We start from the raw sequence: 27,566 nt of genomic DNA, 5'->3' as shown, positions 1-27,566 counted from the left end.
AAGAGCTGTTAGAAAATACATTTTTGACTGTTTTGGTGGGATGGAGTTTTGGACTGCCTGGTGTCATCACCAGGTGGTAAATTAATTAATAGACCAATAAGAAAGAGAGTTCCAAACCTCTCTGCCAAATTACAGCTAGTTTCCCGTTTTCCCCTCCCCACTCAGACAACTCCCAGAAAGTCCTAGCAAAATTCTTGCTTGAGAAATTGCGCTTTGCTAGGAAGCTATTTTTGTTTCTTTTTGACCATTTTAATTGAAAACAATCACAGTAAGTTACTTAATTGTTACCCAGAAATTATATGATATTGAGATAAAAACGGCTGCATTGGACCATTAACGTGGACCTTTTGACTGTCCATAACTCACTCATAATAGATTTAAGCACAATGGGTTGGGAATGTTCTACAGATTTAGACACTAGTTTTAAAAGTGCAGCCAAACAAAACTATGAAGTATAGGGTGTAATCCTCTTGGCTAGGGAGGGCCAAAGTAACAATCCTTGCATTAGCCAGTCATACACTTGTATGCATGCAGAGCAATGAGCACTGTATGTTAGCCTGGTATTACACCCTAAGCCCAATACTCAAAGGGAACTGACCAGCGTTGACCTCCCTAAGACTTAAACCCAAGTCATCTTTATGTAGTCACTATGATGTATGAGCCATAAAGCCATTGTGACTCCTGAAATACTGACTTATGTCACTGTGTTGTGTGAAAGGCGACTCTCCAGGAAGAGCACCTCCGTGTGACCTCCCCATCCATATCTGTAGTGGAACAGAGAACACAGAACACTCTGCTTATCAGTCACGGCTACAGGTCACATGCCACCCGCGGGTCAAGTGTGACACTGTCCACTCAGTGTTAATAGACCTAAGCAGCAAGGAGACGGGTGACACTCCACTGGAGATACGTAACGTAACATTACACTCCTGGCTTCATGGTAGAGGAGCTAATACTGCCTCAAGTGTCTGCTCCTCCCGTGAGCGTGACCCAGGGCCTTCAGCTTGAATTGAATTAGATAAGCCAATGGGACACGGCAACATCCAAAATATTATATTTTTTAATTTGAGAACAAGTGTTGTGCAGTTTGCTCACGTGTGCTCATGAAATGATTCTGGCATGCAAACAAGTTGTAGGAGAGCAAGTAAAGTTAATACTGAATAAATTATGCTTTTGTGTTTTGACATTTCGGATAAAAGTCATAGGCTAGTGATTTTGAAGATGTTTTTTCTTGTAGCATTTAGATGCATTCAGACAGTTTGATAATCAGCTGTTAGATCATTTCTGGCCAAACACTAACCTGGTTCACTTCATCCTTTATACAATCAATAGCTGTATCAGGTTCTTTGTGACCTCCGTCGTGAATAAAGAGTTGTCTCAGTCCTGGCAACTGGAGAGGTAGTGGAGTTGGAAACTGTCAGGAATGTCCAAGTTAGAATCAATCCTTTCTTTGATAGGAAACCAGTGCTGTTGTAGGTGTGATATGGGTCCAGAATTGGGGATTTGGCTCAGCTCTGAGCTTGAGCTCTGAGCTGGAGTTCTGAACCAGCTTAAATGTGTGCATGGATCTGGAACTAATGACACAGAATAGTGGTAACAGTTAGTTCAGTCAGCTTGTCACAAAGGTGTGTATCCGTCAGGTTGGGTAAGGGCAATGGAAAAAGGAGACCATCTCAATGTTCTTGATGTGACACTCAGATGAGAGAGTGGGGTCAAAGGTAACGCCAAGGTTTCAGGCCTGGGGGCATGGAGAGACCGTGACACTCTCAATCATGTTGAAATCACCCAGCTATTCCAGCACATACTTTTTACTCTTTGGCTTTGAGAAGCCAGCTTTTATTGTGAGGGGTGGGCAGAGGAGATAGACATGTGATGTCAACATCGGTATTTGTGTTGTTGTAGTGGAAGTTCAAACTAAAGCCTGGGAATATGTGACCAGGGTGAGCAGGCACATAGAGGGGGAGGGGGGCTGTAGATTAGAACACCCTTAATGACAGTACTATAACTAGCTCAGCCAGACACACATCCCCATGAAGATAAATTATATATTTCCAATTGGATCAATTAGGAGCTAAACCTGGTAGTGATTTAATCTGTCAGAGGGAACAATGTGAGTATGTGGTTACAAAATGGAACAGCAAGTCTCACAACTTCATGAGTGTGATTGCCCACCCATCTTTACTTTGGTGAACCCATCCATCTGTTACACCTACAGGGGGAGAAACATTGTATCCCATTCTGAATGGGCCTCATTTGAAAGGCAACAGCAGCATCTAGTGGCTGAATGAATAACTGCATTATATCCAGGAGGCGCCTTCAAATAGTATTTTTGTAACACACACGCACCTACTCATTTAATTCACTCTTATTGGCAATTTCAATTCAGCAGAATTTCTAATACTAAGGCAAATTAACAGAAAATGTATGACTTGCATTGTCATTATGAGTTGAGGGTTAAGGGCCACCCCTAACATGATTAGTGAAAACAGAAATGATGACCAGACTTATTAAGAAAGTACTATTTATTAAGGTTAATATCACAACAACATGCACAATACAAAAATTGGTGACATTGCCCTATCCTGACGACCTCGTTTAAATAAATAGTTTGAAGAATACAGCCTTCAGTTGAAATGGTTAGTATATCAAAAGAAGATTACAAATATATAAAAGACCACAGCCCAACAATAGTATTTTCTTGTACGCCTTCACTCAGTCCCTCACTTGACAGTTTGAGAAACGGAGTGAGGAAAACATAAAACCACTGTTACAGGAGTCTGTAGCCTGGCTTCAGCTAATGTCAAATGTGAGATACAATTAATTATCAAAGCAATCCAGTTGTAATTGCCCCATGCTCCCCAAGGAATTTGAATCCCATAAATTGTCAAATGTCATTGACATTCAAGAAACCCTGTGGATGAGGGTCATTTCTCACCTATCAAGGCACAATGCCTTGTCTTCCTTCACGGCTTCATTCTCAGTTCTGCTGCCATCACTTTGGCTTTCGATTAATCCTGTCAATAATGTTTGCATATGAACATATTTGAGCTAACATTTTTCCAAATCCAGGGTCCAGAAAGCCTCAAATAGTGTTTAAGCATATAGAAACCATCAACATAAACAACTGAATACAAGCACCTAAAAGGTTGCTGGTCCTAGTCTAGTCAGTTTGACCGTAAATCTGTATGTATTGTAAATCTAGTTGAAGAATAAACATGTCTGGTCAATGCCTAGCTACTCTGATCTGTATGAGGGGCAAATCACACTAAAATCTTGTGAAGTCTCTCCAGAATTCTCACTAAAAATATATCTTGTTGTATTTGTTAAAACAATACACTACCATATCAGCAACATCATATTACAACACAACTGTACTTTCAGACACACAGTGAATCTGTATGGCAAGATTTAAACAAGTAGGGAGCAATGATTACCACCTATGTGTATAATTAACAGATTCACTAGAATAACCACCCTTCTCTGCAAACCTGACACGTTAGCTTTCTTTGGGGTAACACCTTTGTTGATTCATTTTAGTAAAACATTTAAAGCATGGTATGCATAGTATGATTAGAGTGGGGAGTTCAGTTGAAGTGCTGTGTAGCTAAACTCCTCTCTAGGGAGCAGAAAGACAGTAGACGTTGTGGTTTCTTTTCAGTTACATCAGATAAACACATTTTCCTTCTGCGGGTAGCATAGCCTAACTCCTGAGCCCATGCAGGCGAGTAAAATGAGATTGTGGTGTGTGTGTGTGCACATTGCATGTAACAAAGGAAAATATCTAGCATTTCATCATAGGCCTACACTTTGAACACCAGCTGCTAAATACTCAATCTGTGGGAAAAACAATACCAGGCAGTTAGTTCATTGTTGGGTTTCCTTTGCCTCCACCCTTCCCACAGTAGTGAAATCCCTGAGTGCTTGCCCTCAGCGCTCACAAAGGGGCCCCTCTGGGAACTCTGGCTGGGGTAGCGGAGGAGTCAGGTCAGGTGTGCTGTCCATCATCATCCTGCCATATCTATACCGGCAATTATTCACTGGGCTCGTCCACAATAACCACCAGTTTTGACAGGAATACAGCCGCCAGTGAATGCCCTAGTGGGGTTGTGGGAGCACAGAACTGAAGGGAGAGGAGGAGTAGCCTCGGCCAGTAACCGGTCTTATCTGAGCACTAGGGAAGAACAGAGATAGTGTATCTTCTTCCCTCGTACTCCAGCCTGGGTGGAATACTTCACTGATAGACTGGCTGCACTGAGGAATGAAACTTATTTTCAACTGATGAGATAACTTGGTCCTCAATGTAACACCGGGTTTGCCTTGCAAACCTCCTTGTTAATGTTATAGCTTCGAGAGACAGAGCTCTTCCAGTAATTACAACATTTTCATAACGGAAGATGTTGCCTAAGGAAATGTTGCTATTATTTGTCCTTTCATTTGAATTTTAAACTTCATAAGACTACGGTGCTTTACACTAATGTGAATTGGCTAATTGATTGTAATGGTCACGACATTGCATTACTACTTTGTAATCAAACTAGCGACCAATCTAGTTTACACCTGGCCTGAATAGTTCCCTTAGGGCAACGCTTTACTCCAGTTGATTAGCTTGTTTTGTTGCATGTGTACAATATATAAAAAGTATATTGTCTTACTAACAGAGCAAAGCAAAAGAAGAGTAAAGCTGTGTTCGAATACTCATACTAATGGTATTAGTTGTGACATAAATTGAGTATGTAGTATGCTAATTGGTCATTGTATGGATATAGTTAGTATGCTAAAAGTTCACGGATGTCGTACTACATTTGCCAAAATACCAAGTATACAAGCAGTGGACACTATTTCCGTGCTTTTAGGGCCCATAATACAATTCTTCAGAAAATGGGCGTGGCTTCACAACGTTTTCAGATTTCAAGAAAATGGCGGAAAATATGCAGCCGAAGTCCGACGAGAGCGGATACAATTTCATTGCTTAAACTAATTATGACAAATGTTAAGAAAATGTTGAGCAATTTAATAAAGTAATGACTTTTCAAATAAGTTACATTACACATTATGTTGGCTGACAATTTGTTAGCTACGCTATCCTTACGAATCGCAGCATATAGTTACAGCAGTAAGTACCGGTATGTTAGCTAGCTACCGAACGTTATTTGGCTACTAATACATCAAACTTGCCAGTATATTAACTACATGTCATTCTTAGCTTAGCTAAGTGGTATAGTCGTTGTGCGTTCTCAATGGTCATTGTTAATTCGCTCTGGCTATCTACTCCGATTTCAGAGCACTCTTGTCTGAGTGTGCCAGTAAACGTCGGCAAAAAAGCATAATTAAATTGTTGCCAGCAGCACAGTTACAGTCACCAACGCTCTGGATAACATAAAAACAGCCTAACCAGCTCTGCTAGTGCGAGTAAAAAAGGTCAGAGTGAGGTGTTCTCTCATTTGTGTCTGGAAGTAGCTAGCAAGCTACTTGGGTGCTTGACTAGCTAGCAAGCTAAGTCAAAGCTTGGGTGCTTGACTGCTGTTGTGAGGTCAGAATGCTCAGATCAACCCTACTCCTCGGCCAGAGCGTCCAGTGTTTCACTCTGAACACTGAATTTACGAACGGACAATCTGACAACGCTCTGAATTTACGAACGCCCAGAGCGCACTCCAGATTGAATTTACGAACACACCCGAAGTCGTAAAATGTATAGCTAGTAATTTATGCTAACAAGCTAGCAAGAGGTTGCATAGCAACAGCATCAACTTCCGGTAGACAGGCGAAGCGCTAGTACACTCAACTGAAAGGATACCATTCGTTTACAGTATACTAAAATGAACTAATAGTATATACTCATTAAGTATGTAGTATACAGTATGTTAGTATGGGTATTCGAACACAGTTTAAGTCTGCAGATTTCAGATTAATACATTGTAGAGAAGGGGAAACTTTGCATCACTGCAGCAAACCTATGTGCATTAACACTGCTCTAACTTATATACTTCATTCAATACCCCACTTAAGGCCTCTGCTGTCTACTTTGCAGCCCCTTTGCTAGGCAGCTCAATTACCGGCATTCAGTCAATAATTATGTATGTTGAAGAAGCCCACACTGGTTGGGGACTCCTTGACTGTGACAGTGACCAGGTTGGCAGTGACGTCAGTGACAAACACATGCTCGATCAGGCTGTGAGTGGGCTTCCAGTCCTGGCCGGTCTGGACTGAGATGGCCAAGTCCTGACCGTTACTTGGGTAGGGGGAATCCTGGTCAGAGTCTGAGGTGCTCTCCTCGCCAGTGCTCATCTCACTCAGGAGGACCTTGGCCTGCTTGCCACTGTCTTTGGAGGCAGATCTCTTCCGCTTGCCCTGGATGTCTCTGGCCTCTGCGGAGGGGTTCTGGACACTGCTCTTCTCAACCCTCCTTTGGGCCCTTGTTGTAGTCAGCCTCTCAGGCCTCTCTGCCTTGGCACCCACTTCACTGGTCTCCTCAGCTTTGATCTTATCAACTCCAGGCTGACTCTTTCTGGGCTGTTGTCCACCAGGCATGGCAGGACTCTGCACAAGATTTTGCTCTTGACCACACTGACCAACTGTGGCTTTCCGTGCTGGGTTGGCGGTGCTTTGCAGGTTGGACACTGGCGCGATGCCACTGCTAGGAGTACCTTTGCCTTGTGTTGATTTGTTCACACTCTGAAGGTTTAGTGCCTGAAGGCTTGCAGCTTGGTTGGCAGGGCCTTTAGGAGTGGAGAAAGGGGCAGCAGCTTTGTTATTAGGTACCTGCTGCAGTGGTGTTTGCCCAGGGGCATCTGGTTTCTTCTGCCTGTTGGGAGAACCCAGTGGTGGCGGAGAAGCTCCTTGTGGGTTGCCATTGCTGGTTAAGAGTTTGGAGTTATGCAAATTCAACGCTGCTACTCCAGGAGATTTGCTTGCAGTTGTTTTTAAGTCCAAACCTGCTCCACTGCCCACATCAGAGACCGACAGTTTGAAGCCAGAAGCTTGACTCTTGCTCTGGTTGGATCTCTGGTTGATAGAGGGAGAAGCTGAGGTATTTGACCGGCCAGAGCCCGCAGTGTTCATGGAGTTTTTAGTAGTCCCACCCTGGGCCAGGGAACATCTGCCCTGGACACTCAGAGGGCCTCTGCTGTTCAACCCCATGAAGGTGAAGCTGGGTGGGTGAAAGGGTTTCTTGATTCCACCTCGTAGGTCTGCAGGGGAGTCTTTGGCAACTGTCTTTATGATCTTGCGCTGGCCCTTGTTCTGTTGGATGGCCTTCATCTCTGCAGGCAGTGCTTTCCTGCCTCGCTTCTTCCTCGGGGGCTCTGGCTTGGCCACAATAATCTGTGCTTTCTTCTGAGGGACGGGGTGGAGCTCTCGTGTTCTGGGACCTGACTTTGCCTTTCTATCGTTGTTGTCATCATCGTCGTCATCATCTGATGAGGAGGAAGAGGAGGAAGACGAAGATGACGATGATGAGCCAGACGAAGATGACGACGATGAAGAAGAGCTGCTTGACTTTGACACTTCAGGCACAGTTTCCTGAAATGAGGACGAGAGCAGTGATATTACATTACATTTATGATATATTTGGTAGAAAATATTATCAATATTTGTAAAGGTCTTGAGGAAAGCATACCACAACTTTTCGAGGTCTCCCCCTTGGCCTTTTCCCTCTCTTGCAGATCAGAATGTCCTTTTCTTGTTCACTGTAAAAACAAAAAATAGGAAACAGTCTTCAGCAGTAGTTATGGTAGAAGTAGAGAGCAGGAGTCAAGGATAGAGAGCGAGCACTGTTGAGGGTTTTGCAACCATCCGAGGAGAGGGTATTCTATCACCAAACATATACACTGTGAACCTTAGACTTGTAGCCGTCTTCTTGACAGAGACATCTGAGGACTGTGTGCTCATGGCAAGTCAGTAACATCTCGTGAAGTATTGTCTGGTCTTGAAACGCCCAATGCTTGGCAAAAACAAATCAGAGGTTGGCAATAAAATTCCCCAGATGCTCATCTGAAAACATTAGATACGCTTTCACTTTTGGAAATGTGGTTCCTGTTTTTGTTCCACCCCTTCACTTCCTGCTGTATATTCTTGTATAGCATTGTTGTCCTTCTACAAATGGATGTTTGCAAAGTAAAGTATACATCTGAAATGAAATATTTTCCCTGCTTCAGTTAAGATTAACTGGCACTTATGACTTTCTTTCTTTTTACAAATGCATTATTTTACCCCTTACCAATACAAAATGTTTCATGTATTTTTATATCAAATGTATATTGAACAGAATGCCTGTTAAATAAAAGTTGAAGGGTTGGGAAAACCTAAACTCATATCCTAAATAGGGAGGAGGTCAGAGACCTGGCCGTGTGGTGCCAGGACAACAAGCTCTCCCTCAACGTGACCAAGACAAAGGAGATGATTGTGGACTACAGGAAAAAAAAAAAAGAGGACTGAGCACGCCCCCATTCTCATCGACAGGGCTGTAGTGGAACAGGTTGAGAGCTTCAAGTTCCTTGGTGTCCACATCACCAACGAACTATCATGGTCCAAACACACCAAGACAGTCGTGAAGAGGGCACGACAAAGCCTATTCCCCCTCAGGAGACTGAAAAGATTTGGCATGGGTCCTCAGATCCTCAAAAAATTATACAGCTGCACCATCGAGAGCATCCTGACTGGTTGCATCACCGCCTGGTATGGCAACTGCTTGGCCTCCGACCGCAAGGCACTACAGAGAGTAGTGCGTACGGCCCAGTACATCACTGGGGCCAAGCTTCCTGCCATCCAGGACCTCTATACCAGGCGGTGTCAGAGGAAGGCCCTCAAAATTGTCAAAGACTCCAGCCACCCTAGTCATAGACTGTTCTCTCTGCCACCGCACGGCAAGCGGTACCGGAGTGCAAAGTCTAGGTCCAAAAGACTTCTCAACAGCTTCTACCCCCAAGCCATAAGACTCCTGAACAGCTAATCATGGCTACCCGGACTATTTGCACTGCCCCCCCACCCCATCCTTTTTACGCTGCTGCTACTCTGTTAATTATTTATGCATAGTCACTTTAACTCTACCCACATGTACATATTACTTCAACTACCTCAACTAGCCGGTGCCCCCGCACATTGACTCTGCACCGGTACCCCCCTGTATATATAGCCTCACTACTGTTATTTTATTTTACTTCTGCTCTTTTTTTCTCAACACTTTTTTTGTTGTTGTTTTATTTTTACTTTTTTTGTTAAAAATAAATGCACTGTTGGTTAAGGGCTGTAAGTAAGCATTTCACTGTAATGTCTGCACCTGTTGTTTTCGGCGCATGTGACCAATAAAATGTGATTTGATTTTAAATAGGCTTATCGATGTGCTTACAGCCTGAAAACACAGATCGTATGCATATCTGTGGGCTCCACATTGGCTTGAATGGTGCACTATTAATGCCTGCTGGAGCATTTCAGTGGGCATTGTTTGGATATAGGGGATAGCTCACTCAGTGAGGTCCTGGACAAAGAGAAACTCACCTCTTGTTAAATGCAGCCAATAATCTTGGGTCAAGGATGTTCGCTTGGGGCTCCCAGCTATTGTGCCTGACGCAAAAGGAAAATATGTTCATCAACACACTAAAATCACTTAATATCTACATTGCAGGTGGCACTTACTTCTTGGTGAAAGAAAACCTAGTATAACCTATACCCTAGTGACTGTGTAGAGATAGGAGGACAGTGTAACCAACATAGTGATTAGAGAAAGGAGGCCTAGTGTAACCTAGTGTAGAGATAGGAGGCATATGCAAAGAGCTGTGAGTGGGAGGCTTACCCGCATAGCAAAGGGGGAAGATAAGAAGGAGAGAAGTTTATTCAAAGCCAAGTGTGTAGGATCTGCCGCCTTCACAGGATTCAGTGAATCTCAAGAGGGCCAATACTGAGTTAATGTAGAAAGAGATCGCGAATTGGCAAACACAATATCATTTCCACCGGACACTTTTACGTGTTTATATCACAAGTAAATAACATTTGACCAAGTCGACGGCGCTGGCAGAATCCGACAGCAATGTGAGGATTTGGGTTAAGAGCGGGGTGTGAGTGACAGGAAGAATGCCCATTGATGATGGGATTAATCGCAACAATGAAACAGAAGGGACAAGGGAAAGGGCAACCGTGGCAAGGACGCGCAGGCAGCTGGAGCGCTCGAAAGGGGAGAAAGACTGATTCACGGAAATTCAATGTATACTACCGAGTCACGTTAGGCATTAAATAAACTACCACATGATAATATACATTTAAACAACCATCTCAAAGAGTAGGAAAGTGTAGCAAATTGACACTTTATTTGTGGGATGTGTGAGAGACTCGGCATGCGTTTCCCATCTCAAACTTCTACCAACTCCTACTTGTAATTTATTTATCAATAAAGCATATAATATAAAGCTAGATTGATAAACCATTAGCTAGAGATCCAGTAAGCGACTGATCAAATTTGAGAGTTTCTATAGCCTAGTTTGTGTAGCCTAATGTAAAACAGACAAACCAGCATATTGAATATGAGAGACCCTAAACGATCTGTTTGTTTTGCATAACTAACAAGGTTAATTTCCAAAAGTTAAAACCAACAACAATAGCAGGAGGCAAGCGTAAAACCTGAATTTCTCGGTTTCACGGGCAGCATGTTTTTGAGCGAAGTTAGACTGTATGAATCATTTTACTACAACAGTGAAGCAAAAACCGACACGTTGTTGTTGTTTTCATTGTTTGAGGCTGCCCTCGCAGCTGCAGCACCACTTGTACTTACTTGGATGACCATCCCCTCCACTTTACAAGAAACTCCAACTTTCCCTGCGGAAATAGAGAGGGGAAACGTTACCAAACTGTGAGCAGCAAATATTTTGGATATGAGAAAATTATATTTCACAACATCTAACCTTTCTTAGTCGTTTGTTGAGGATGCATTCAGCATCGAAAACCTGTTCTCCTACGGCGCTCAATTCCTCCATGTTCGCTATTGCCTACTCTAAAGTATTTTATGAAAAGAATGGAAAAGAGGGCGGAAAAAAAACGCATTCTTGAAGCTTGTCCCATGGCAGATACCGTCCCTGTAAACGTCACACCTCGACGTGTGACCAATCAAATCGTTTTCACATATTGCGGTCAAAGATTTTCTATTATACTGACAAGATAGTCGAGTGACCGCTCTAACAGTGGAAATACATGTCCTCAAAGATAGAAGGCAGGCGGGAGGAGGGCGGAGGCGAGATCAGTTGGGACCATTCTAGCCAATGGAAGGGCAGATACGTGTCTGAACAACACTATGAAGTCGTTTAATTTTTTTGTTGTTTCTGAAATGCCACGTGCTTCCACTTATATCAGTGAATTCCTAACAACCTAACCATTATGAAACTTCTATTAGATCAAATAAGTCTCATGTAGCAAATTAGCAATTACATTTTTTGTTGACCAAATTGGACACTCATTGACCCCCATGCAAAAATTCCTCACTTCGTGGCCTATTTTCGTGGACAGATTTTGGGTGGAATAAACTCTCTCCCTTCAGTCTTCCTCTCTGTTGTAGTTTATTGATAGAGCCCCACAGTGGAGGTGACCTAGCGGTCAAACAGGGAAATTGTTCCAATCATTTCCCCACCATTCATTTTTCCCATAGGGGATTTTAGAAACACATTTACATTTTAGTCATTTAGCAGACGCTCTTATCCAGAGCGACTTACAGGAGCAATTGGGGTTAAATGCCTTGCTCAAGGGCACATTGACAGATTTTTCACCTAGTCGGCTCGGGGATTAGAACCAGCAACCTTTCGGTTACTGGCACAACGCTCTTAACCACTAAGCTACCTGCCGCCCCAGGTAACACTTAAAATAAGGGCTGTGTTTCGTGTAGGCTTACCTTGGCATTACGTTTTGATAACCATGTAAATCTCTCTCGGACAAGGTGACTTTTATCAATATATTCGGCTCTATTTACTCTCAGATTCGAAAATGCTAATTAGCATCAAAGTAGACATCATGCAAGACTACAAAGCCCTTCAAGCTCATGCACATAATCTCTAGCAGACACCTTCGCTAACAGGTATTGTGTCAATTTAAAACTTGCACAAGACAGTTCACAGAATTGTCAATTTAAAGAAATGTTGGCAATTTATTAATTACTACATTTAGTTAACATTAGATAGTTAATCCAGAGATTCTTACCTTTGCCTCAATTCGGCAGTCTCGTCCAGATCATCATGGCATTTGTAGGTCTTTATGATAGCCACATTAGCAGTTAATTAGCATTTCATTTTTTTGGGGGGGGGGGAATACAGGCAAATATATTGATAAGTCACCTTGTCCTAGAGAGAGTTACACATTTATCAAAACGTCATGCCAGGGTAAGCCTACACAAAACACAACCCTTATTTCAAGTGTTTCTAAAAATAAAACTATGGGAAAAATGAATGGTGGAAAACGATTGGAACCATTTCCCTTCTTCTTCTTCAGTGGGGTTTATCGGCAGTTGGCATCCAACGTTATGCATTACCGCCCGCCACCTACTGTACTGGAGTGTGGGCCAGAGACAGGGAGAAACTAAATCCTACCTGCCAGGCCCGTTGCTCTTAAAAAAGATAACAAAATATCTGAGACTATATCTAATGACTTTCTACTCAATATACTCTTTAAACTAATTTCCTGTATCCCCTTCTCCCTCATACTAGATCTCATCCTCTCTCTTTCCCTCTGATACTGCCCACACTGTAGCAATACATGCTCCACGGTCTCTGTTTCCTGACAATAATCACACTTTCCTGTTGGATGCTTTCCTATCCCATTTAATGTCTTATTCAACTGGCTGTGTCCCACCCTTAATCTTGTAAAAATAGCCTCCTCTTTTCAGTCCCTTCCTGCCGTCCTCCCCTCCCCGACTTTCCTCTGTACTTGAAATAAATGCCTTCCCTTATTATCTCTATTCCACTGCTCCTGCCATCTCTGCACCATTACTGTATATATCAGTCTTTTTGCCTCTGCCTTGCTCATTGAAACTTCAACATCAACATCCCCACTACTAAGTGCTTGTTTAGCCTGTTCATCTACTGCCTCGTTCCCCTCCACCCCCACATGGGCTGGGACCCAAGTAAATCTTATCTGTATATCCATCTGTTTAATCCTGCCATGGGTTTGTACCACCTCATAAAGCAGGTATTGTCTGCTAAGTGAGCTAAAGGACTGGAGACTCATTAACACTGCACATGAATCAGAGCAAATAACTACTCTGTCTTGTTTGACTTCCTCCACGCACTGCAAGGCCAACAGTATGGCCATCAGCTCCGCCATATATACAGCCAGATGATCTGTAATACATTTCCTGACTTCCACCCCACATTCCTGCACTACAAATGCTGATCCAGTACGTCCTGTCCTTGGATCTTTTTAACCATCTGTGTAAATGGCCACAAAATCCTGATACACAGTTTCCAGACATCTCTTAAAGAAATCAGGTTGATCAACACCCTTCCTATCTTTCTGTAGTCTCTCCAACACTTCTAGATCAACTACTGGAGGCAGGAGTAGTAACCATTTCCCTGTTTGACCGCTAGGTTTTATGGGTATAATGACTCATACTGTGGTACTCTATTGGATTTCCCCCCAGAAAATATGTGACTGAAAGCCTTGTATGAAAAATAAAACAGTTGCTTATCTTTCCCCCCATACCCAATACCTTTTCTATTATTTAAAATGGAAGGTCTTTAGTCAGGCCTGTTACTTTATTGTAATTGTATTACTCTTCTGGTAATGTTCACTAGCATAATGATGACCTGTATTGATAGTTTATTGGCATAATTTACAGTGTAAATAACATTTTAAAATGCAGATTTTCCATTTAATTTTTTATTAATTGATAATTCTCTTGTTACATGTGTTGTATTTTCACATATTTTTTTAAACACTTAGTAATCACCATTTTAAATCCAGTTGATATATCATTAAATGACAATGCATATAAAATATGTCTGTAAGGTCATGTCAAGAAATACAGTGCCTTGCAAAAGTATTCATCCCCCTTGGTGTTTTTTCTATTTTGTTGCATTACAACCTGTAATTTAAATGGATTTTTATTTGGATTTCATGTAATGGACATACACAAAATAGTCCAAATTGGTGAAGTGAAATGAAAAATATAACTTGTTTCAAAGAATTCTAAAAAATAAATAACGGAAAAGTGGTGCGTGCATATGTATTCACCCCCTTTGCTATGAAGCCCCTAAATAAGAGCTGGTGCAACCAATTACCTTCAGAATTCACATAATTAGTTAAATAAAGTGCACCTGTGTGCAATCTAAGTGTCATATGATCTCAGTATATATACACCTGTTCTGAAAGGCCCCAGAGTCTGCAACACCACTAAGCAAGGGGCACCACCAAGCAAGCGGCACCATGAAGACCAAGGAGCTCTCCAAACAGGTCAGGGACAAAGTTGTGGAAAAGTACAGATCAGGGTTGGGTTATAAAAAAATATCAGAAACTTTGAACATCCCAAGGAGCACCATTAAATCATGTATAAATAAATGGAAAGAATATGGCACCACAACAAACCTGCCAAAAGAGGGCCGCCCACCAAAACTCACGGACCAGGCAAGGAGGGCATTAATCAGAGAGGCAACAAAGAGACCAAAGATAAACTTGAAGGAGCTGCAATGCTTCACAGCGGAGATTGGAGTATCTGTCCATAGGACCACTTTAAGCCGTACACTCCACAGAGCTGGGCTTTACGGAAGAGTGGCCAGAAAAAAGCCATTGCTTAAAGAAAGAAATAAGCAAACACGTTTGGTGTTCGCCAAAAGGCATGTGGGAGACTCCCCAAACATATGGAAGAAGGTACTCTGCTCAGATGAGACTAAAATTGAGCTTTTTGGCCATCAGAGAAAACGCTATGTCTGGCGCAAACCCAACACCTCTCATCACCCCGAGAACACCATCCCCACAGTGAAGCATGGTGCTGGCAGCATCATGCTGTGGGGATGTTTTTCATCAGCAGGGACTGGGAAACTGGTCAGAATTGAAGGAATGATGGATGGCGCTAAATACAGGGAAATTCTTGAGGGAAACCTGTTTCAGTCTTCCAGAGATTTGAGACTGGGACGGAGGTTCACCTTCCAGCAGGACAATGACCCTAAGCATACTGCTAAAGCAACACTCGTGTGGTTTAAGGGGAAACATTGAAATGTCTTGGAATGGCCTAGTCAAAGCCCAGACCTCAATCAAATTGAGAATCTGTGGTATGACTTAAAGATTGCTGTACACCAGCGGAACCCATCCAACTTGAAGGAGCTGGAGCAGTTTTGCCTTGAAGAATGGGCAAAAATCCCTGTGGCGAGATGTGCCAAGCTTATAGAGACATACCCCAAGTGAGGGGGGAATAGTTACGGACGCTCAAGTTCTTTTTTGGGGTCTTATTTCTTGTTTGTTTCACAAGAAAAAATATTTTGCATCTTCAAAGTGGTAGGCATGTTGTGTAAATCAAATGATACAAACCCCCCAAAAATCTATTTTAATTCCAGGTTGTAAGGTAACAAAATAGGAAAAATGCCAAGGGGGGTGAATACCTTCGCAAGCCACTGTATGTGTTAATGTACAGGACGTTTTCCTAAACAGAGAAAGAAAGGACCTATTCAGAATGTTGAAAGGTATTTCCATTCCTTTATTTATATAACTTATTTATACACAAACCTGGAATAGGTCCATTCACTCACTCACTGCCATCCAGAACAAAACCACAAACAATTATTTTGTTCATGGTCAGGATTTCGAAAAAGATAACTTGTAAATCAGATAAATAGATTTATAATTAAACATAACTTTCATAAAATGCATGTCTGCACTACTGTCACACAGAGTATACAATTTGTCAAGTTTTTGAACTGGTGTTTTGTCCAGAGATTTAGTTTCAGATTAGCTGTGTATTATTTTACTGTAGCTGTAGTCTACTGATCTAATCAGTGTATCATGACACCAATCAGTTGTTTAGAGAATACATCCTTTTAGCAAATTGCTAAAGCATAAGTTGTCCCAGGTGGCATGGTGACTGTATGGGCTTACATTCACAAGGAAAAAAACATCTCTGATCAGTCTGCATGGTGTCAGTCTCAACATGGAGAGGGCGCACTAGTCTGTGATAAGGTTGTTTTTCAAGAGTATGTCCATAATAATGTCATAAGTAGTGATGTCCCTTTGTTTATCCATTTCAGATGTCAGTGGCAAACGATTTCACTTGGGGTGCAGTTTAAAGGGCAGTTTGGTGTGTCTCTTCCTTTCCTCCTGGAGGCAGTGACTTCTCAGAGCTGAAACATAGGAAAGAATGATATGTTCTGGACAATTGAGAATAAGTTAGGAATCCTCAATGCAGGCAGGCAGGCAGGCACAGAAATACAGCCTTTTTCTTGATATATCATTCACTACCATGCAATAAGCAGGACTTTGATTATGTTGACTAAAATGTAAATTTCACATTCAGTGTGAGGACTAAACCAATGGCATGAATTAATAGTATGACATGTTTAAACCATTAATACCCAAACATTCAGGTTTACAGAACTTTATGTAGCCTATCTGCACCATGTTATCCAATTAGGCCTCTGCAGAGTCAGTATCCCCCGCTGGTTACAATCAGCAACAGGACTTGAACAGATTGAGATCAATCCGGAGCTCAGCCAGCATGCAAAACATCTGAGTCTCTGTCCCTAATTGACAGCCCATATCTAGCCTGACCATTAAGTGTATTAACATACAGATAGAGCACTTGACATGTCCTTTTTATTTTTACCCCTGACAGATTGTTTCCACTGCTCGAATCGTTCAGTTTGTTTACCTGTCTCTAGGGATTACACCTTGACTATAGAAAGCTTCCAATCAGTCCATTATTGTCTTGAGTTATGGCAGAGGAAGAAACAGTGTCAGAAGCTGAGAGACTGACGGAATCCAACATTGGCAGTAAACGAAATAAATAAAGCATTTATAGCAAAACATTTTGCAACACTATTTACTCACCAGTGGGCAAATATCCTTGTGCTTGTTTATTTTAATACTGTATGTTTGAGGTATCAGTTGCCCTTAACTACAGATCTAGGATCAGCATCCCAAAAACGTATTTACTTGTTTTGCCCTTTAACCATTAGGAGAATAAAACAAATATCTAAGCCTGTATCAGTTATTACATGCTCACAAATTGGTATCCAAGGGGAAAACACCCCTTAGGTACATTACACACATTTCTATATATCAGATTGTTCAGGCAAGTCTTCTTCACATTTTCCAATTCCCATTGATTTGTATACATATGCAGACATACATACCTTCTATCATTTGTCTCCTTCTTGAATGCATTAAATGACACAAGCGCTAAGAAGACCACAACAAGAAATCCAGCCACTGCTGCCAATCCAACAAAGATATTTGATTTTATGTCCTGATGGAGGTCTGAAATACAAGACGTAATGCAAATGTAATATCGTTTGATTTGTGTACATGGATGTGTCTGAATGACAATACAGACATTATTCATCTAATTTTTATCCAATTTTGACATTTCTGTTATGTGTTGCATATTTGTACATTACGTTAGACAATAGATTACTTTGGCTGTGTAATGAAGGAGCAGGTGTTGGAGGAACACACTTTGTGGGCCATAGGGAGTGCAGAGTCATTAGCCTGATATAAACTCACCCTCTGTGGCAGAGATCAGCATGTGTTTTGTGGCATCCAGGTGGCCATCGTTGGGATCAGGCTTGATGCCCAGTATGTGACACATCAAGGGGTATATGTTCACTGTCTCAAAGGGGCCCACCTCCAGGTTCTTTTGGAACACCGGCCCCACAGCCCTGAAGAAGGGCTTCATGTCCATTTCTTCGTTGTCAAAGCCATGCTCCCCCGTGTTGAACTGCACTGGGAGGAACTGTAGAGACAAATAGCCAAGAAGAGTCAGGGTGATCAAATCTGTAGGACTCCATTTAGAGTAGGAGAAGTGAAATCATGAATATTCAGAATGTTGCAATTCATATTGATCATCATAATGGGAAGCTTGAAGTCCAACTTGTCTTTCTATGATGTACTCTCAACTGGACAGCAGAGGGAGATGTTGACCAACTGAAGGAAAGTGTTGCTTGAGCAACCATGAAATCTGCTCAGTGCTTATAAGAACAGAGACGGGAGAATTTCCCTGTTCTCCATTATTAGACGCATACTGTTAAAATGACTGTTGTTAACCAGGTTAAGAGGGAATCCTTTCATAAACTAAAGAGGCCTACACATCACATAGTTCCTTTGGTCATTCAGGATGACTACTTTGATCATGAAATGGATATTACGATGGATTGTATGAACAGCAAGCGATACAGTTACACGGACACATTTTTTATCTTCACTTTGTTCACAGAAAATACACTGATATATTTAGATACACAGGGAGAAGGTAGGCTAATTACCATAGATGTTACGTAACCCTTCGCTGAACATGTATAACATTTGCTTTGATAAAACTGAGAGGAGCATCTTTAGAAATTTCTAAACAAAGGGTCCGTAAACAGGAGATAACACAAGAGGGTCAAATACCCTGAACTTGTGTATTTTGATAATCAGACATTACACTGAAGGTCAACTGAACTCCACCAGATACCCTCACTGTAACCACAGCCTTCAATGAGTTTATATGCGTTCATGTGTAATCAGTACCTCTGGTGGGTTACTGTCAGTATAGCATTTGAAGACATTTGTAATTTAGCCATTTTGCTATTTCTGTTTTACAGTATGTTGATGTGTAGTGGCCATCTCTCGTATGCAAAATTGAGAATCAAATTTGGTATCACTCAATGGAGTGATGTAGCACTTTAAGTGGTAAAGTTGCAGGCAGCAGGGTTGAGCCAAATGTAAATGCTAATGTTGAATTTTGTGGCATGAATAGCTTCATGAAGAATTAGAGACCTCTGCATGCCATCAGCCAAACCTGGATTATCCTGGGAAGGTGGTAATGCACTTGATTAAAATTGTAATGTATTAAGATTAGAGTTTTCCGGTCTAAAATATTCCATTTTCTCCATCGCTACAAGCCAAATTCACTTGGTAATTCCTTCAATGTTTGTAGTCCATTGAAATATGGCATGTTATCAGAATACTCATAATGCATGCAGGAGGATGCATGAGGATGTGCCATACTGTACTGTATATTATAGAAGTGATAGAATATTCTAGATGCCTGAAAATATACTGTATAGGCTGCATGGTTATTTTTAAACCAGCTTCTTTGCTCATACTATGTTCACTGAGGCCAATCCTCTAATCAGTAATTCACAGTAAAGCATGGAATTGGAAAGTCTACAACAATATGCATGTTTAGTCTCACAAAAGTTAAAGTATGCCTTCATTTCACTTTTTGTGTGCATGAAATTGGTTCTGTGCGTGACGGAAACCCTTAACAAAAACGTCTTAATTTGTTTAAGCAAACAACTATTACTAAATACTATAGAGACATGCTATGAACCCACCCCGTTGATGACATATCCAGGGTCAGAGAAGAGAATGATGGGTAGGATGCGGTTGTTATTAGCAAAGTGAAGGCGCTCAGGCATCTCCTCCTTCTTGAAGACATGAAGGTGAGGGTGCGCCCCCTTCAGGGCGTTGTAGACCTTATCCAGCATGCCCTTCTTGGGAAGCAGCATCCCAGAGGGCCCAAAGTCCACCAGGTGAAAGGCTATATCTCTGAAGGAGAATCCGGGGATCCTGGAAAGGGTGATCTCCTTCACCAGGCCGTTGCGGTACACATTGCTCATGCCGTGGTCAGCGGTGATGATGATGTTGAGACTATTGGCGAGTCCTTTTCGTTCAGCCAAGCTGCGGATGAAGCCCACTGTTCTGTCTACCTGCTTGACCATCTCCCTCCGCTCAGGGGAATCAGGCCCGTATTTGTGGCCTGTGCCGTCAGGCTCCCCGAAATACAGTGACACAAAGTCCAGGTCCATCTCACTGAACCAGGTGCCCATCACCTTCTCTACGTTCTCTCGCCATTTAGTCTCGTTTTTGTAGTCATAAAACCGTGGTTCCACATCCTTCACCGTCTGGGTCTCTCCCTGGTAGGTGGATTGCGTGCCAGGAAAGTGAAGAGAGCCAGTCCTCAGGCCCTGTACGGACAAAATTAGGATGAAGAGAGGTCTCACACACACACACACACACACACAGTCTTACGCAGCTAACCTTGTGGGGACATACAATTCAGTCCCATTCAAAATCCTATTTTCCCTAACCCCTAACCCGTACCATAACCCTAACCGTAACCCAAAAACCTAACCTAACCTTAACCCTAAACCTAGCTCCTAACCCTATCTCCTAACCCTAAACCTAATTCTAACCTTTACCCAAACCCCCTAGAAATAGCATTTGACCTTATGGGGGCCAACAAAATGTCCCCAGTTGGTCAAATTTCTCTTGGTTTACTATTCTTGTGGGGACTTCTGGTCCCACAATTATAGTTAAACACATCCACACACACACACACACACACACACAGTACATGCATACAGTTGAAGTCAGAAGTTTACATACACCTTAGCCAAATACATTTAAACTCAGTTTTTCACAATTCCTGACATTTAATACTAGTAAAAATGCCCTGTCTTAGGTCAGTTAGGATCACCACTTTATTTTAAGAATGTGAAATGTCAGAATAATAGTAGAGAGAATGATTTATTTCAGCTTTTATTTCTTTCATCACATTCCCAGTGGGTCAGAAGTTTACATACACTCAATTAGTATTTGGTAGCATTGCCTTTAAATTGTTTAACTTTGGTCAAACGTTTCAGGTAGCCTTCCACAAGCTTCCCACAATAAGTTGGGTGAATTTTGGCCCATTCCACCTGACAGAGCTGGTGTAACTGAGTCAGGTTTGTAGGCCTCCTTGCTCGCACACACTTTTTCCTCCAAAAATAACGATGGTGATTATGGCCAAACAGTTCTATTTTTGTTTCATCAGACCAGAGGACATTTCTCCAAAAAGTACAATCTTTGTCCCCATGTGCAGTTGCAAACCGTAGTCTGGCTTTTTTATGGCGGTTTTGGAGCAGTGGCTTCTTCCTTGCTGAGCGGCCTTTCAGGTTATGTCGATATAGGACTCATTTTACTGTGGATATAGATACTTTTGTACCTGTTTCCTCCAGCATCTTCACAAGGTCTTTTGCTGTTGTTCTGGGATTGATTTGCACTTTTCGCACCAAAGTACGTTCATCTATAGGAGACAGAACGCGTCTCCTTCCTGAGCGGTATGACGGCTGCGTGGTCCCATGGTGTTTATACTTGCGTACTATTGTTTGTACAGATGAATGTGGGACCTTCAGGCGTTTGGAAATTGCTCCCAAGGATGAACCAGACTTGTGGAGGTCTACAATATTTTTCTGAGGTCTTGGCTGATTTCTTTTGATTTTCCCATGATGTCAAGCAAAGAGGCACTGAGTTTGAAGGTAGGCCTTGAAATACATCCACAGGTACACCTCCAATAGACTCAAATGATGTCAATTAGCCTATCAGAAGCTTTTAAAGCCATGACATCATTTTCTGGAATTTTCCAAGCTGTTTAAAGGCACAGTCAACTTAGTGTATGTAAACTTCTGACCCACTGGAATTGTGATACAGTGAATTATAAGTGAAATAATCTGTCTGTAAACAATTGTTGGAAAAGTTACTTGTGTTATGCACAAAGTAGATGTCCTAACCGACTTGCCAAAACTATAGTTTGTTAACAAGAAATGTGTGGAGTGGTTGAAAAACGAGTTTTAATGACTCCAACCTAAGTGTATGTAAACTTCTGACTTCAACTGTATATGCACAGACATTTGTATTACTGTAAAGCAAATGCAGGAATGATTTAGGATGAAGGTCCATCTAGTGCTGCTGTTCTGACCTGTCTCTGGGCTGTGATCCAGATGGGTAGAGTGCCGTTGTCCCACCACTCATTCTTAAACTGGGTAGCATAGTAAGGCAGTTTCTCACTGGTGGTGATGTTGAACCACATGTTGTGGATCACCCCATGGTTCTCAATGTAGCGCCCTGAAAAGAGTCACTGTCAATCTCTCAATATTCATAGTCTGCCACATTCACATTACAAATTCTATCAAATGTATAGCCTGTGAGTGCCATGACGCTTCTTGGACAAGGTCTTAAGACCAACACTGGAGATTAAAGGAATTTAATTTCAAGGAAGTTACATTTCTTTTAAACTGGCACTGATGATTCAAAAGTCAAAAATGAGTATTTCTGTCAAGGAAAATATAAATTCCTCCTTCAGCCTTCCCAACATAATCATCTTACTCAACTCTGAAAGCTGCTGGACCCTGGGACATTGAATTACAGTTAATTCCTTTTTTCCAGTCGCATTCACAATTCTTATAAACTAAACTGGGAATGACTTGTGATCCAATAATTGGAGAAAAAAAGGACCACCGTGACATGAACATGAACCTCCACAGAATCACTGCTCTCTTGGATCCTGTAAATAATAATAATAATTGGTCATTTAGCAGACGCTCTTATCCAGAGCGACTTACAAGAGCAATTAGGGTTAAGTGCCTTGCTCAAGGGCACATCGACAGATTTTTTCACCTAGTCGGCTCGGGGATTAGAACCAGCGACCTTTCGGTTACTGGCACAACGCTCTTAACCACTAAGCTACCTGCCGCCCTGTAGAAAAGGGTTGTGCCTGGGTATCAATCTACAGTAGGTACCTGTTAGGAGGGTGAAGTGTGTGGGACTGGTGATGGTGAGGTAAGGTGGGGTCACATATCTGGCCTTGACCCCGTCCTTGGCCATTCTGTCCAGATTTGGCGTGTCCACATCGCGGTCGTAGTCCCACCTGAAGCCATCGAAGGAGATGAGCAGTACTTTATGCTGGCCTTTGGTGCTGTATCTATCCAGCGGTACTCCTGAAGAGGACGCGGCCAACAGGAGGCAGAGACTCACTGTCCACAACATAGTGGGTACGACACAGAGCTGAGTCTTTCACTTTACTCCTATCCTTGGGTATGCAGGCTGTTGCTATACACCGACTCCAGCACCTTACCGTTACAGACCTAAAGATTCCCCCCCTTCCCATTACACCTGAGCACATGTCCCTTCCCTGTGCCAGCAGCATGAGAGCAAAGTTTCATCATTTTATCTGATCATAAAGTATCTAGTTGATTAGATGGACGTTTGCTCAGCACATTTCTGCATGGTGTTTGATTATGTTTTTATGTTCTGTGTAATTACCAGCCGATTTTTTATCCTGAACTCTCTTTTATTGTGATTGCAAGATATTCAATCAGTTCCTGAATGTTGTAAACAAGACTGTCTGCTTGGCCGTTATGTTCATGGACTTTGTCTGCCTGTCCGTCCGTCCATTTTGTCTGTCTGTCCATCTGTCCATCCATCTTTCTGAGTTTCTAGTGAATAATTGACAAAGGGGAATGACACGTATGGATTTCACCTTGAGTGTGGACGGTACATGATCAATCTGACACCTAGAAGATGGAGAAGAAAATGAGAGGATATACTTCTTCATCAGTGAACTCCAGTCTCTAGGGAGACCGTACCCTGATAGTATTTACTATTTAATTTAGTATTTTATTAGCATCCCCATTTGCTACTGCTAAAGCAGCAGCTACACTTCCTGGGGTCCACACAAAACATAAAGCATGACATAATACATAACATTGATAGACAAGAACAGCACAAGGACATAACTATCCTAATCTCATAGCAACCTTGAAACCTGATATCCTAATCTCACAGCACCAGAGGGTATACTAGGTACCTGGTTTGAGGAGTTAGCGAGGTAACATTGTTGAGTTAGCGAGGTAACTTTGTTCAGCTAGGGACACCCGATACCACGAAAGTGCCTCATTTTTTACCCAGGTACATTTCTATGGCAACGAATGCTTCAGAATTAACCTGCTTCGGGCAGGATAATGCTGCGTTTAGATGGTACGAGGTAGACGGTAGATGGAAAACCGGATGTCATTGTTTTCAATGAGAGCACGACGGTAAATGCCGTCCCTCGTCTAAATGCAGCATAACTCAGGGCTAATGCTGCTTTTAGACGAGGGATGCAAAAACCGTCATACCAGTCGGCATACCCGGAGAAGAAAGCAAGAAAGATGGTGACGGCAAAAGCAAGCCAGCACTGTATGCGTTGCTATGGTGATTCCACAAAACAAACAGTGCAAATCAACATCCGATAGAAAACAGCGCTACAGCAGATTGCAAAACTTTTAACTTTGGCGGCAAGTCCCGTCTACAGGTGGCGGCTGATGGCATTCACCGCCAGGCTCTCATTAAAAACAATTACATTCGGTTTACCGTCTACCTCATACAATGTAAACCTCGGCATAACTCCATTTATCCAGAAATCAGATTCCCAACCTCTTGCAAACATTGTGTAGTCATTACCTTCATTTGACAATGACGACCGATTCAATATTTTATTAATCAAATGTTTTTTGTGTGTTAAAAATAGTTATATTAAATACCTATCACATTACATATTTAGTAATGGCAGGATGCATTTGAAAGTAAAACTATTGTATGACGTTATACAATTATTTTATTGCTAGGAGTGGGGAAAAAGACGGCATTAACGATAGGTAATTAAAGAAATACAACACATCTAATAGCCTATTTCACAGCATAGCCTGCTGAATTTGCAAGATAACTTTTATTTCATGATTTCGGCAAAAAATAAAAATTTCACAGCATAGCCTGCTGAATTTGCAAGATAACTTTTATTTCATGATTTCGGCAAAAAAAAAAAATGTGGCACTGACTAAACGTTTCAGTATTGCCTCAATGAGGAGATCAGCGTTCGACTAGCCACGTGCGGCTACTGCAGGCTGCAATGAGACATACACGCCAGGCGGATGAGCAATATCCACTGTCGTAGTACGGATGAAGCCTGAGCTGGAAACTGAAGCTAGATCATTTCAGAAAAGCCTGGGTACATCTAGCTATGTAGATAGTATACCCCTCAGTTGTTCTGTAAACACCAGAGAGAATCCCATAACATCAAGGAACCATCCGTGTCCTTGGTTCTTTCATTTGCATAGGCTAATCATGTGATTTATAGATGCTACTGAATGCAAGTGCAACACAAGGAAATGGAAATGCAATAATCATGTGGAGTTTCACCAAAGTCGTTAACTCCTGCTCAGTTCACCAGACGTGAACAGAGCCTCATATCGTATGGAGTTGCACCTACATTTCAATCCTGCTATGTTCCCCTATCGTGAACGCAGAAACCTTGAATCTTAGGGAGTTGCACCGAAGTATCACTTTCGCTACGTTCCCCTAACATAAACACAGCAACAATCGTGTGGAGTTGCACCGAACTATCACTCCCACTACGTTCCACTAACGTAAACGCAGCAACCTTGAATCATATTGAGTGGCACCGAAGTATCACTCCCGCTTCGTTCCCCTAACGTAAACGCAGCAACCTTGAATCATATGGAGTAGCACCGAAGTATCACTCCCGCTACGTTGCTCTAATATAGACATATTAATTTTAATAACTCACTCCTCAATGTGTTTTTGATTTCGGGCTAGTGCTAAATATCCTTTTAGATTTGGAATTTGTCACCATGGCCATGGACAAACAACCAGCCAAACAAAACTATTGTCTGTGGCCTCTGTCTTTCTAGCGCTTAACTTCAAATCATGTACCCTTCCAGACACTATACTGTATATCACTCACTGGTTTATGATGCTACCTTATCAATGTCAATCAAATTCCCTGACAAGCTAGCACTTCAAATGTGTTATTTTATTTGTCCTTGGTGGGACTTCAAGGGAAATATCTAATCTTCACGGAGATAAGGGATAACATTCATCAGCTCTCATTTACCTCATTCATATTCAGTATCTGTTTCATATTAACTCCATCCGTTATCAAATCAAATTCAAATTTTATTGGCCACATGCGCCGAATACAACAGGTGTAGACATTACAGTGAAATGCTTACTTCCAGCCCTTAACCAACAATGCATTTTTTTTTTAAATAAAAAAAGTAAAATAAAACAACAACAAAAAATGTGTTGAGAAAAAAAGAGCAGAAGTAAAATAAAATAACAGTAGGGAGGCTATATATACAGGGGGGTACCGGTGCAGAGTCAATGTGCGGGGGCACCGGCTAGTTGAGGTAGTTGAGGTAATATGTACATGTGGGTAGTGTTAAAGTGACTTTGCATAAATAATTAACAGAGTAGCAGCAGCGTAAAAAGATTGGGTCGGGTGGGGGTGCATCTAGCTATGTAGGTAGTATTGTAGGTAGTATTATACTATGTAGGCAGTGCAAATAGTTCGGGTAGCCATGATTAGCTGTTCAGGAGTCTTATGGCTTGGGGGTAGAAGTTGTTGAGAAGTCTTTTGGACCTAGACTTGGCACTCCGGTACCGCTTGCCGTGCGGTAGCAGAGAGAACAGTCTATGACTAGGGTGGCTGGAGTCTTTGACAATTTTGAGGGCCTTCCTCTGACACTGCCTGGTATAGAGGTCCTGGATGGCAGGAAGCTAGTCCAACGTCAGCAAGATTTGGTGGAGCGTTTAGGACTGTTGAGACCAAGGGAGACTCTCAGATCTCTGCCATGAGAACTTTATAAAAAAAACACACACTGAACTTCAGGGGCAGGGAAACTTTATATGACCCACACAATTCTGTTGATAATTTCCACAGGGAATCTCTATTTTTTTTAAATCTTGTGGAAAAGTTAATTATTTGTCTTTAGCACTCCCTGCTGCCCATGTAATACTATTGCACCACATAGAGATTACAACTAAGGATACAATCACACTAAACAATACAGTGAAACTCTCTCAAATTGTATGTACAGTGAGGGAAAAAAGTATTTGATCCCCTGCTGATTTTGTACGTTTGTCCACTGACAAAGAAATTATCCGTCTATCATTTTAATGGTAGGTTTATTTGAACAGTGAGAAACAGAATAACAACAACAAAATCCAGAAAACCTCATGTCAAAATTTTTATAAATTGATTTGCATTTTAATGAGGGAAATAAGTATTTGACCCCCTCTCAATCAGAAAGATTTCTGGCTCCCAGGTGTCATTTATACAATCTCAGCTTGTTACCTGTATAAAAGACACCTGTCCACAGAAGCAATCAATCAGATTCCAAACTCTCCACCGTGGCCAAGACCAAAGAGCTCTCCAAGGATGTCAGGGACAAGATTGTAGACCTACACAAGGCTGGAATGGGCTACAAGACCATCGCCAAGCAGCATGGTGGGAAGGTGACAACAGTTGGTGCGATTATTTGCAAATGGAAGAAACACAAAATAACTGTCAATCTCCCTCGGCCTGGGGCTCCATGCAAGATCTCACCTCGTGGAGTTGCAATGATCATGAGAACGGTGAGGAATCAGCCCAGAACTACACGGGAGGATCTTGTCAATGATCTCAAGGCAGCTGGGACCATAGTCACCAAGAAAACAATTGGTAACACACTACGCCGTGAAGGACTGAAATCCTGCAGCGCCCGCAAGGTCCCCCTGCTCAAGAAAGCACATATACAGGCCTGTCTGAAGTT

At 42.0% G+C, this 27,566-nt stretch overlaps 2 protein-coding genes across 2 annotated transcripts; both read right to left on the bottom strand.

The window, feature by feature from the left end:
* Window positions 1-6,063: 6,063 nt before the first annotated feature.
* On the bottom strand, window positions 6,064-10,961 carry LOC311137760 (chromobox protein homolog 2-like; the record flags this gene model as incomplete). The annotated part of the gene is made up of 5 exons (XM_084172343.1): window positions 6,064-7,518; window positions 7,616-7,685; window positions 9,493-9,591; window positions 10,760-10,803; window positions 10,890-10,961. 5 exons carry the CDS (start codon window positions 10,959-10,961, stop codon window positions 6,064-6,066), a joined length of 1,740 nt encoding a protein of 579 aa, XP_084028469.1.
* Window positions 10,962-16,237: 5,276 nt separating this feature from the next.
* Window positions 16,238-22,962, bottom strand: LOC311150456 (ectonucleotide pyrophosphatase/phosphodiesterase family member 7-like; the record flags this gene model as incomplete). Its single annotated transcript, XM_084187956.1, has 6 exons — window positions 16,238-16,295; window positions 17,307-17,430; window positions 17,677-17,905; window positions 19,491-20,123; window positions 21,896-22,041; window positions 22,716-22,962. The coding sequence occupies 6 exons, from the start codon at window positions 22,960-22,962 to the stop codon at window positions 16,238-16,240; spliced, it is 1,437 nt and encodes a 478-aa protein (XP_084044082.1).
* Window positions 22,963-27,566: the final 4,604 nt, after the last annotated feature.

This window comes from Coregonus lavaretus (genome assembly GCF_964263955.1).
Source record: "Coregonus lavaretus genome assembly, chromosome: 2".
NCBI lineage: Eukaryota > Metazoa > Chordata > Actinopteri > Salmoniformes > Salmonidae > Coregonus > Coregonus lavaretus.
This window is presented reverse-complemented; position numbering and strand designations above follow the sequence as displayed.